Source organism: Dreissena polymorpha, chromosome 1, assembly GCF_020536995.1.
Source record: "Dreissena polymorpha isolate Duluth1 chromosome 1, UMN_Dpol_1.0, whole genome shotgun sequence".
NCBI classification, from domain to species: domain Eukaryota; kingdom Metazoa; phylum Mollusca; class Bivalvia; order Myida; family Dreissenidae; genus Dreissena; species Dreissena polymorpha.
The window spans coordinates 142,337,951-142,351,156 of NC_068355.1; the positions used below are offsets into that span (position 1 = coordinate 142,337,951).

General features: G+C 34.6%; 1 protein-coding gene, 1 long non-coding RNA gene and 1 other non-coding gene across 5 annotated transcripts in view; 1 reads left to right on the plus strand and 2 right to left on the minus strand.

Moving 5' to 3' along the window:
- Positions 1-1,989: 1,989 nt before the first annotated feature.
- On the minus strand, positions 1,990-3,247 carry LOC127853462 (uncharacterized). Its single transcript, XR_008036621.1, has 3 exons — positions 3,180-3,247; positions 2,330-2,445; positions 1,990-2,069 (listed from the first exon to the last, which is right to left on the minus strand). It is a non-coding gene; the product is annotated as an uncharacterized LOC127853462 (long non-coding RNA).
- A 2,279-nt stretch (positions 3,248-5,526) lies between these two features.
- Positions 5,527-5,598, minus strand: Trnae-cuc (transfer RNA glutamic acid (anticodon CUC)). Its single transcript has one exon. It is a non-coding gene; the product is annotated as a tRNA-Glu (tRNA).
- Positions 5,599-5,828: 230 nt separating this feature from the next.
- Positions 5,829-13,206, plus strand: part of LOC127853101 (probable E3 ubiquitin-protein ligase HECTD4) — a 115,561-nt gene continuing 108,183 nt past the window's right edge. For all 3 annotated transcript variants that reach the window (XM_052387308.1, XM_052387317.1, XM_052387325.1), the window contains exons 1-3: positions 5,829-6,600; positions 10,845-11,059; positions 11,945-12,059. In XM_052387308.1, the coding sequence (XP_052243268.1) occupies positions 5,891-6,600; positions 10,845-11,059; positions 11,945-12,059 (1,040 nt within the window). In that variant the 5' untranslated portion in view covers positions 5,829-5,890. The remainder of the gene's footprint in view (positions 6,601-10,844; positions 11,060-11,944; positions 12,060-13,206) is intronic.

Below are 13,206 nucleotides of genomic sequence, written 5' to 3' on the forward strand. Positions count from 1 at the left end.
TGTAAAACAAATGAATATTTTTTCAGTAAAGTGCAACCGCGCGTTTGAACGGTTAGAAAAAGGTAGGATCAGTGTGGGGACATTATTTTATTATGACACAGAAACATCACCTCTCGTGAAATAAAGCAATAAACTTTATGGGCGGAGCTTACACTATATCATTTTGCATTCTTTTTTTAGGTTTCTTTCATATATTTATGAAAACAAAATCAAGAAAAATATTCTAACAGTAATATGATCTGTGTGGTATACGTGTTTAGAAGGATCTGTGTGGTATCCGTGTTTCTACAATTTACGGATAAATTGAGATAATAACGACAATATATATATATATATATATATATATATATATATATATATTGATTAATTTCAATTATTTCAATACAACAATTACTACTACTACTACTACTACTACTACTATTACTACTACTTCTGCTACTACTACTACTAATACTACTGCTACTACTATTACTACTACTACTACTACTACAATTATTACTACTACTAGTAGTAGTAGTAATAGTAGTAGTAGTAGATCTATTATTATTATTTAAAAATTCATTCATTTCAGTAATCACCTATTTGGCACTAGTGAGCGGACAAGGGTTAAGGGAAGAAAAAACAGGAAACAGTTTCACGAGACAGGAATGCTATACAGAAGGGGACACTAGGAGTAAGGTGGGAGCGGGCGAGACGAAACGATAGCAAACTGTTGCCAACAATAAGAATGCGGATAGACGAACACAATGGACATTTTAATTCTGACACAAATTCTGCAATAGAAATTGTGTCAAATATTACACAGGTTGACAAAAAGCAAAGGCATGTTCTTTCCGGAGTAATACGTATGTTTTGAAATCAAATTTGGAATACAAACTGATAAAACAGAATCCACCAGACGTATTGGCTTGTCATTTTGTTGTTATTTAAAGTTTAAGGTAAACGGTATGTTTATTAAAAACAAAATACTGGTCATAGTAGAAACATATATACATGTGTGTGTTTGTGTGTTTTATTTCATATATGGAATTCATATTGTTGCATTAGTTTATTACATAGTATAGATATTGACAATCATTCGCCATGTGTTGGTGATAATGTCATGTTATAAATTATGTCGTTGTATTCAGTGTAACAAATGTATGCTTATCTTTAGCGTTAATTATTTTGAAGAGAATATAAAAAGTAAATGAATAAATATTATATTATATGATTATATATGTACGATTCTCCTCTTGTGTTGTGGATGGATGCAGCTCTGAAGAATGTCAAGACGTATTTCGAATTAAGGAGTATTGTATTGTATACACAACCACATTGCATACATTGTTTACTGTCAATTACCACGGCCTAGAGTAATTATAAGCAGGCAGTTAATTATGTAAAGCAATCGTGAAAATCCCTAGTATTAGAAACCCTGGCTGCTTATGATTATCGAACTAGCTCGTGACAGCGGTATTTAAAATTGAAACCAACGAAAAAACATTGCAAAACTTTAATCAAGTTATAATTAAAAAAGAATCACAGATTCGATAATATAAATCACAGATGCGATATATTAATGAATAACGTAAATCCAAATTATTGCACAATTATTTGAGATGATTTCAAACACACAAACGAACTAAACGAAACCTAAAAAATATTCAAATTCGGATAACTTTAGAATCATTTTGAAAAGTAAAGTAAAAGTAAAACAACGAATAAAATAACGTAAAACGATAATGAAGTTACACAGACAAACTGTAAACTATTATGATTTTTAATCAGTATTCACGGATTTATGTGAAGTCTTCACGTATCGAGAAAGGTTTGTTTTGCGTTTGTACGTTTTGAAACACTCCTCACTACTGTAACACTTGTCGTGCATGTGGGTATTGACGTGCTCTCTGAGGTCATTCTCACTCCTAACTGCCAACCCACACTGGTAACATTTCACCAATCCCTCTTTTTTGCACTTTTGTCTCTAGCCACGAGTAGGAACTTGTCCGCAAAGCTCCTGTCGCACTGTAAACACACGTGACATTGGGGTCCTTTGTTCGTTGAAGCCTTCTAAGATTGTAGGCATCCTGAGAAAAAAACAACATATTTTATTCACGTGACATTTCAATGCGTAAACACGCTATTTCAAAAATATTAGTATCTGAGGACACGCGTTCGTTAGTTTTAAATTACAAACGATTTGACGATTATTGAGTTATTTCAAAATATATGATAACCTGAGAGATGAGATATATTGTATATTTGTGTTGTTTCAAGAAAATCCGTTCATCTGTTTGTTAGCATAACTGTATAAAAATGTAACTATTTTTAAGGTATTTAATCTTACCTGAAATGCTTTCCCACAGCAGTTATAGTTTCCAGAGTTAGCGTGTCCCCTAATGTGGCGCAATAATCCAGCTCTGGTCTTCGACATTTTTCCGCATTCGGAGCATTGAGCCATACCTTAAAGCAAATATAATATAAAAAATAATATACAATACATTACTTCACCTGACAGTAGTGTTTGGCGCCAAAATAAAAATGAAATTTGAAACAATAACATAAAGTATACACTTATTTAAGGTAAGCATGGACTTGTCATCGATTTAAGATGCTCCAGCGTAAGATTTTAATATTATAATGGGGATTGTACAGCATGCCTGTAAATCATAATTATGTATTAGTTTAACAAGCGGTGCAAGCGTAGTGTATAGCCATTATGTGTTTTACATGCTAGCGCATTTAAAAATCCCGTTTCAAATACATTGTTGACAAGCATTTTCTTAAACAACTAAATAGAACTGAAAAACTTAAAAACAGTATACCACACAGATCCGTTGAAAAACGTATACCACACAGATCGTATAACTGTAAGAATAGTTTTCTTGAATTTTGTTTCGTAAATAAATAACAGAAACCTGAAAATGGATGCAAAATGATATAGTGTAAGTTCCGCCCATAAAATTTATTTCTTAATTTCACCAGAGGTGATGTTTTTGTGTAAAAAAAATAATGTCCCCACACTGATCCTACCCTTTTCTAACCGTTCAAACGCGCGGTTGCACTTTACTGAAAAAATACTTATTTGTTTTATAAAATCATGATACCTATAGAAAACTCTCATGAATTAGCGGGCTCTCCACTTTATCCCATTAAAAATGGTGACATATTAAAAAAGTTATCCTTAAAAATCTTACCTTCGTCGCGCTTTTGTTGATATTTTACTCCCCACACAGATCTTAAAAAGTCACGTGGTATAGGCACCGTGATATACAACTGTCACTATTGCGTGTCAAGTAATATTTGCGGTTGGTTCATATGCATTTGTCCGCCTGAAATTGTCAGTGTCGCGTTAAAAACTCATATGTACATTGCTAAAAGGCCAATGGCATATTTAGGTCAAACTAACTTCACGGGTCTGACATGCAACACGCTTTCTGAACATCGTATTCGCACGTGATACACAATTATTATTTTTTAAATGAATGGGTAATGATGAAGTTACAGACCGGGGCGTCGGACCCATGCTCTCCATGGCATATGACTTCGCCAAATTTTTAGCATAATTATGCCGGCATATCCCCTCTGGGACACTGGCCCTTTCATCGTTCAGCCATTTGCTGAATTGTGTTTTCACTGTGTGGCGAGTAAATACAACAAATTAGGCCTTTCACTTGCTAACAAAGTGTCCATTATTCATCACTAACAATATTATTAATGCATTGTTTAAGATCATCTGTTAACTTGTGGTGTTATTTAACCTTTAGAACAATGATTGCTTATTATCATCATTCAAATTAGAAGTGCATCATTTTGATGACAATTTGGGTACGCCAATGTCAGAGTTTGCAAAAAACGGGAGGACATACACCTAGACGGGCATATGTCGAATTTGACTTTACCCGGAGGAATTCGGGCTTGCTTATGTCCTACATTATACAGTCAGGTCAAGCTCACGTGGACGCACGCTTGCACACAACCACGCACACGTAAACTCGACCAATAGGCAATATGACAGATTTATGGAGCTAATAGACTAGGTTCTTCTTTTTCAGAGATGGCATTCTTCTAGATAGAAGATTTTGTACCGATGCCTATAGGTTAAGGGGTGAAATCTGTACCAAGATGATCAGTTGGATGTAACTTTAGTTAAAAAATAATTACATGATAAGTTTCTAAAGGCGAATGAAGGTGGACAATGGAAGACGCAGGATCGAGAAATGGTTTCAAAAACTTCTACTGTTGCTGCCTCATGTATAGCAGATATGGGATGAAGTAAATTCCATAAGATGGCTGTTCTCTGGTAAAAATAAAATTTAGAAGAGACGTTTGAGGTTTGTATGGGTTTAAATCAATGGACACTACTGAGTCGGGGCTCGATAGAAACAAGATGGTTATCAGGAGGAGTTATTGCAACTATACCAGTTCATGGTGACTAATTTTATACAACACGATGGATTTTGTTCTGCGTGTTTTAAGTGTCGGCAAATGAAGGATAACAAATAATGAGCTTGTATTGTGATCTCTGTTTGTAACGAATCTGGTTGCACTTCTGTGTACGTTTTCCGGTTGATTTCTTTTGTATGTATGTCCAAGACAGTGGCGGAGTATTCTAATTAAGGTCTGACCATTGCATTCATGATTGTAAGCATGATCTTTCACTTTTGGTGAGTTAATTTTGAGTTTGCGTTGAAGAAATCATAGCCTTGGTTACAACTTTGAAAATCATGCATTTCAGGATTTTAAATTTACTCTTTCGTTGAACATAAAAGTAATCCATCTGTGGTCTTGCATCAATTTCCTTGAACTTTTCAGACAACACCCTTCACGTGCAAAAGTGAAAATACCTATTTTGTTTTTGTATTTAACTTTCCTAATGATTTAAATATGTACTGTTGTTGATTACGACATCTGAATGATTTAGTCGTGTTCGTTGATTATTACATGGTGATATGCAGGTTTGGTATTTAAGATTAGAAATATTTAAGGGATCTTTGCACGGTTTGTTAAATTGACAAAATTGAAAAAAGTTGTTTCAGAGTCGCAAATTTTCGTTTTGGTTATGATATTTGTGAGGAAACAGTATTACTGAACATTTACCATGGTCTAATATAGCCAATATATTCATCTTTTGTCGATTTAAAAACCTAAAAATTATAAAGCGTTGCAACGCGAAACGATTGAATAATTTGGAGAGTTATGTTGTTGTCGTTAAATTTTGTGAAACTACGAAGATTGCTCATATATAATGCATAAAATACTTTCACCAAGTGTGCTTGGCAGAAGAGCCGCGCGGGCTAATGCGATTTTACTCCAGGACACTGGGGTCACTGGTTCGAGTCCTGCTGTGGCTACTTTTTTTTCCTATTTTAAATATTATTCTTGATTTTTTACTGGAGATTTTAAGATCCAATGTATATATTTATCAATATAAAGCATTTAATGACTTATTTCAAAACATGCCAAAAAACTGTGAGAGTACTGGTAATCAATTTTCTAAAAAATAATGGAAACAACTAAAGAAAGAAATTTGGGAAAAAGAACTTCCCAAGCGGGGAATCGAACCCCGGCCGCCGCGGTGAGAGCGCGGAATCCTAACCACTAGACCACTTGGGAGATTGGTTATACGCGGTGATAGATTTAATGTAAAGTTATTTGACCGGATCTTATTTAATCGATTAAGTTGTTATATAAACTAAAAGAGAATTACTTTTAAACTGTTTCTTTAAAAGTAGAGCATCTTTAATATAACCTATAAATAAGATATGTATGTCCGGTTAATGTTTGCATTGACTTCTGGTTTATCTGAAACACGTCGGTTTTAAATTATTCGTCGATCGAGCATTCCAAACAAAATGGAAACTTCGAAATTTTGACATTTCTAATTTTAGAATTGAACGCGTAATGAATGACTTTAAATGAGTGTCGATTATTAATACCGTTTGGTCAAATGGCAACTGCTTCGCAAGAGAGCTGCCAGTGGCTTTCGGTGACAGAAGAAGCATTGTTTCTACACGATGGTTTAATGCGCGTTTCTGACTTAGTTGCGCTTCCAAATGATGTCAACAACTCGCAAGATCCCGACAGTGAGGTCATTTCGTTCGACTTAAAAAATCCAGAAGAACTATCTCAACGATTGTTGGTTGTTTGTGGTACACATAACAATGCATATGCCAAGCTTCTAGAGTATAGGCTGAACGCCCTTCGTGGTCTTTGGAGTGCCCAAAAACAAGTGGCTGCAGATGATGAAAGTGAAAAAGAAAGCTCATCCACAGAAGACACTATAGTATTATTAAGAAAACAAGGCCTTTTAAAAGATCCAGACCAGGTGTCTTTTGCAACCCGAGTGAGCATTCTTCTAGTCTTGCCTCTGTTGCAGTCTCAAAGCCTTGTTGATCCACAACTATGTGGAGTCACCTCTGCAGTGTTATTGAATTGTCTTCGAGACTGTGCTCCATTAAGTCTGTCTAAAGAGCCAGGTGATTGTTTTAAAGGACTTGAGAGTTTGCTTTGTAGCTGGCTTGGTGAGAAAACTGATGCAGAAACACAGCATACAGTGCAAGACAAATCACAGCGAAAAAACATAGCTGCAGCATTAGTAGCACTTGCCTGTGCCCGGTAAGATGTAGCTAGGGCATGAATACAAATACATGTTATTTACTTGATATTTATTTGATAATCGTCACTATAACCAATTTTATTTTAACCATACTAAGAGCAAGTGGCAAATAGTCAACTTCTTGCAAATTCAAATCTTAACATTTGAAAATCCTGTTGTTAGTGTCACAGTTTGACATTTTCTATGTGTCCGTTTTTACCTATATTGAATTTGCATGCGCCGTTCCATAGTTAAAGTGCACGCAAACGTATAATTATTAGAGCTGCAACGATTCACCAACAGCTCATTTCGATTTCAGACACTCCGATACCGATTTTTTCGATTCGATTCATCTTCAAACCTAGTTTTATCATATATTCACTCTTATGCCTCAAAATTAACATTTCTGTTCAAATGTGATTTCAATAAAACACATAAAAAAGAAAAGCAAATTAGGAATTTTAATATAAAAACTTCTGACTAGAAGATTGTGTTGATTACACAATAATATAAAAATTAATAAATAATCATAAGAACGTATCTGGAATCAGTTGAATGGTAGTACTACAGGCTTTTTCCGCTCCATTTTGGGAAAACGCCACACTGGAATTTTGGGAATTTCGCGTCGTGAAAACCCCCATTTTGGGAAAAAAATTAATCGCAAAATTGGCTCAATTGGGAAAAATTATCGCATGTAAATTATTTAAAACAGTGTTTCTTATATTTCAAAGAAGCCGTTAACTGGTAAATAACGACTATTTTGATAACTTATTATTAAAATTTTACAAAATATTATGAATATGTGTGATTAGTGCAGGTTTTTTAATCTGAATTTGGGGAAAAGGCTTGGCCTTTTTGAGGTGAAAAAAATCGCGGGAAGCGCCGGATTTTGAGGAAAAAAAGGAAAGTCTTAAATAATCATTAACATATTTTACAGTTCTTAAAACAAATTCAAGGCAACAGATAATTTAATTATGCAATACTTTCTATTTTCTACACCAGATCAGGTCAACTTATATTTTTAAAGGGTAAAAAAAAAAAAAAAAAAAAAAAAAAAAAAATTTTTTTTTTTTTTTTTTTTAATTGGGAATTTTTTTTTTCAATTGGGAAAAAAACAACCAGATTTGCATTGGGAATGGGGCCGAATTTCGGACCCGTGGCATAGGGCGGAAAAAGCCTGTACTATCACATAATACTTTTACCCAAAACCACAATAAGCATGTCTACCATTGTGACATGACAGCATCACCTGTTACCTGTAGGACAAATCACATTCTCTAATAAACTTAACAAAATTCCAACAGAAATAGAACTACTTTTCTGGCTCGCGACTTAAGTAGTTGCACTTGTGCGACCTCTTAGTCTTGCTAAATCAACGTTATGTTTGCGTTTGACATGTTGCATTAGATAAGTGGTTGAGCCGGACTTAGCGTACGCCACATCCGTGAAGCACAGTTTACACTTTGCTTTATCGGTAGGGCTACCATCCCGAAACCCAAAATACTGCCACACTTTTGATTTTAGCTTCTTAGGCGCATCTGATAATTTCAATTTGTCGGCAACAACTTGTTCAGCGATTTTGACGCTTTTTCTGAAAGTAGACCGTAACGCGCTTATTGATTGGATGACTAAAGTAATAAGCAACCAATCGCGCGGGTCGTAATTACAGGTAAACATAAAACCTTCACCTTCCCGTATCAATAGTCAGAATACAGCATGCTTTACGCATCTATGTATATATATGTATATATGTTAAAGAATCGAATCGGATTTGGTAGGTTTGGTATCGTAATCGAATCGAAGCATTTTGAATCGATTTTCGATGAATCGGATCGAATCGTTGCAGCTCTAATAATTGTCATCGCACATGTGCCGACTTTTCCATTTGTCCTCGTTTTTCTTTGTCAAGGTGATTTGTCATTGTGTCGTCTGCTGTTGTTGGGTAAATCGGAATACTTTGAATTTATACCTTTAACAATGTATATGTACGAAGTCGGCTGAGGCTATCCAACTGCTGCACGTGCTTTCGTGTGAGCACTGTTTACCGTATCCGTCCAATTGTTCTTTATGTTTTATGTTTGAATGAAAAAAAGATTGAGAGAAAGGTTCTTATTGGGTTGTTCGTTCACCCTTTTCTTCCTTCCCCGCCAAATTCCTTCGTCCCTCACAACTCTTCAGATCTTTCACAATTTAAGAGGTTTAGAAATCTGTAACTCTTTATATTAACTATGAAGGAGATTCATCGGACACTGTGGTAAGCTATTTTATATTATTCTTTATACTTTATATTTATAATGTATGTATTGTTTTCCGCGTCCCATTAAGTTTTATTGTGATATTGTTATGTGTAATCTTTGTATTGTGTGTTTATGTTAGATTGTTTTTATATATTTCTAGGCCCGTTTTATACAGATAAATATAAGTAAAACCTACGCCAGGACTTAGTTGATCATATAAAAACACCCCTGTGACATTAGTGACAGTCATTTTTAACATTTGCCGAAAGTGATAAGAGAAATCCTCCCTTAAGAGCTACCAGCTGACCAAATCATATTGCTTTACTGACTTAGTAGAAGCCTTTTCATGTTTGGTTAAGGCAAAATGTGAACAATAATCTGTAAGAATATTTTGTGTTAAATTAATTGCTGCTTTTGGTAATATTTCCCTGCACATGCACACAAATGGCTGGTGACTGTTATTGACCAATATTATCAATACACATGTATGTTTTACAAGTGTATACTGTATCAAGCAACTTGAAAGTCTTATTGTGTTACTTACAAAAAAGCACCTGATACAAATTAAAGGGCCTGACTGATCTGAAAAAAATATGTCCCCTGACTGGGCCAAGGGTAGTACTATAGATATCATAATCATCCATGACCTTACATTTTAGTTTCCTTTTCAAGTGAAATAATAAATTTTAACCCTTGACTGATTAAATAACTAAATTTTGGCTATAAAAATATTTTAATGTATATATTATTAATTAAAAAAGCAAATATTTAAAGTGTAAAATAAAAAATATGAACATTTTGTTATCAACTATAATTTGCGGAATCACCGTGGACAGTATGATATTTAAGTGGAAAATAAGCGAGATTTCATGTGATTCGTCACTCGTCTCAACTGTGGCGCGAGTGCAAGATTATCTTCATGGTGATTTCCTGCAATTTTGTGGTGATTCGCCGCTTTTCGCAGTGGATATCGGTGATTAGCCAATTCATGCATATAAACCGAATGGTATCGATATAAAATGTATACTACATACTGCTTTTCTAATGTTCATATTTATCCGATAATCGAATATAATTACATCATTCACGAAAAAATAATCTTAAACATTTATGACGATAAATATGTTTAAGAAAATCATAAACGCAACCATATGCCTACGCCATTTTTCAGAAGTGTAAAGAGTAAAGTGCATTATGAGACACAGCTTTTATTGGACGAGCAAATTTAAATTGAGATTGAATGCAATACGATCATGTACAAAAAAATGTTTGATTGCATCATACGCAGTCATGTAAAAAACGTGCTTCCTGCAGACTTTCTGATAACCCGTAAAAATGAATATCTGTTTTAACACTGGGTTAGCATGTAAATAAATCATCTGGATTATTTCATTTATTTTTCTTACACCTACTGCTCTGATAGGGAATACATGCCATAAACACTGACTTGCGAGTTGTTCACACCTTTATTGACATTACACAACAGATTAACACCAATGAGCTGTCGAAGGTCGTTTAACCTCTACTAATGGAAGTCAATAACAATGCGTTAAAGGAAGGAGTATTTAGCTCATACGCCCATTGTATACAACTACATCAAAAGCTTTATTATTGCAATGTATAATATTAGTGTATATGTTACATGTTAGTGTAACCGTGAACGACAATCGTGAAAAAAGGTAAATCATGGCGGTTCGAGTTGATTCGCACTGATTGCCTTACAGCCAGATACATCGCGCGACGGTCACCGTGGAATCTATGAGACATCACCCAAATTTTCTTGTCTCTCAGAATCACTGTGATTTGTCACGTTGCATTGATCGCAGTGATGCGAGATGTATGCAAAAATCACGGGTCGCGTAGTGTAGCTACCTAGTATCATTTGATAACCATAGCTTGATAATTTGATATCAAGAACAGTTTGTTAAAATGCCAGTTAAAATTTTAGTCCCTGAGAGAAGTTTCTTTGTAATTAAAAAAATAAAATAATTTTGTTATTAAAATAAATGTATTGATCTTTTTTTCAGAGGTCATTTGAAGACTTTCATTCATACAATTCATCTTCTTTTGACCCTGACCGATATCGATACACTGCAAGTCTCGGACATTCTTGGTAAACTGATTGACACTGAAGGCGGACCTGGCCATGTTCCAGCCTTACTGGGATCAAAACATATCCTGTCTTGGGGGTTCGAAGATATGCTTACAACTACAGAAAAAGATTCTGGTGAAAAGGAAAAACGTAATTTAGTTATTTCTTTATTCCTTATTAATTATTTTTAAACTCCCTCATTGAAAAATTTGTGGTTGATGGCTGTTTAGTATCCTTTTTCATGTAACAAGGTCCACAGGTTTCATACCGGTCTTTGGTATGTAACATCATATTATAGTAGTCCATTACAAAGTTTTATTACTCTATGCCTGTGGGGTAAATACTAGCAGTATAGTATATATATTGTTCAGAATGATTCATTTACATGTTTTCTTGTGTTGTATAGAAAACATGTTCAGATGGTTATGTCATATTTCACACTGCCAGTTGAAACCTACTTACAAAATGTCTGTCATTGTAACAGTGCATATTTAAATGAAATTCAACATTTTTAACCAGGTTTTCCGAAGGAAAAAAATGGTTATTAGATTGGCGAATGCGGGCGGGATGGCTGGCGGGCGGGCGGAACAAGCTTGTCCGGGCCATAACTATGTCGTTCATTGTCAGATTTTAAAATCATTTGGCACATTTGTTCACCATCATTGGACAGTGTGTCGCGCGAAATAATTACGTCGATATTTTCAAGGTCAAGGTCACACTTTGAGTTCAAAGGTCAAAAATGGCCATAAATGAGCTTGTCCTGGCCATAACTTTGTCATTCATTGTGAGATTTTTAAATCATTTGGCACATTTGTTCACCATCATGGGACGGTGTGTCGCACGAAAGAATCACGTCAATATCTTCAATGTCAAGGTCGCCACGACTAAAAATATATTTTTTTTTTAAACAAACTTACAAAGGGGGTTAATTTTGTTTGTTCATTTCAAAAGATCAGTTTGAGTTTTCTCCCTTTATCAGATTTTTTTTTCACAATGAAAACCTGGTTTTTGTGACAATTTTGTCCCTTGTTACAGCCTGTGAGGGGGAAGTTGGAAGGAGTCTTACCTGTGATGGAGTTTTTCTTTTCACAACCAATTCTTGTGGAAAAGGTTTAGCCAAAGTTGGCACTGGTCTACATGGATCTTTAAGGTAAGTTTCTGCACTTATGTTAGTTATGTTATGATATGTTAGTAATATCGGACCTTGCAAACAGTGTTATATTTTGTAGTGTTTTATTAGCATGGCTATTAGCTGAATAGCCCAAGCTATACTTCTCACCCAAATATCGGTATCTGAATCTGCATAGTGCTTTGGTCAAGGTACCGGTAAGTATGCAACTTCTCCATATCTTTGTTTCTACCACAGGTATGCCAGCTCTTCTCACGTGTGTTTGAGCTCATTGGTTATGGTAACTGGCCAAGTTCCATAACCCTGACCTGCAATTTAGCAGAATTACGCCCCTGTTTGTACTAATAAAAAGTTCTGTTAAATGTTTAAGCGCCACTACACCAAATCTTTATTTATTTTATGCTTTCCTATGGTTTATAGAGAAATATCAGTGCATTGAAACTGATATTTCACTGTTTCAAAGAGTGAAAAATAAGAGTGAAAATTATCGATAATTTTCATTGTTTTTCGGAATTATTTTTGGTATGGTTGGTTTCCCCATCGTGTTCCCACAATGTTACCAAGGGAATCTACTCTTCATTGGAAATACATGTAATTACATTTCGGGGTGCATTACTGGGAATTATATCACCCGGAATGGCAAAAAAAAAATCATTTGTAAGCATAAAATAAACAGAAAATTAGTTGGAATATCAATTTAAATTAACTTGTGATCATAGAAAAAATGTATTTTCTATGATCACTCGTGAATTAAAATCGATATTCCGACAAATCCAACAAATAATATCATCTATATATTATAGCAATAAAACATATGTTCAGGATGTTTAAGAACATTTACAGAGGTGTCAATTTTCAGGATTATTCCTGAATTCAGGATTTAAGCCCTCAAGGAAAACTTTTGATATTGATATAAATCAGAGGATTGTTTTGGTTATTTTAAGCATTCTTGTCACAAAATGTCACTCTTGAACACAAATTATTGACCTTTGGCATATTGTTCACAAAGGAAACATAATTTAATGAATCATTAAAACTCTTTTGACTCTGGTCCCCAAATTTTAGGATGATTTTCAGAATTTTAGATTTCGGTAAATTGACACCCCTGCATTTAGTGTCCAATATGTTTAACAAGTTTCATTGAACAGTCTTTGAGCATGATTATCCC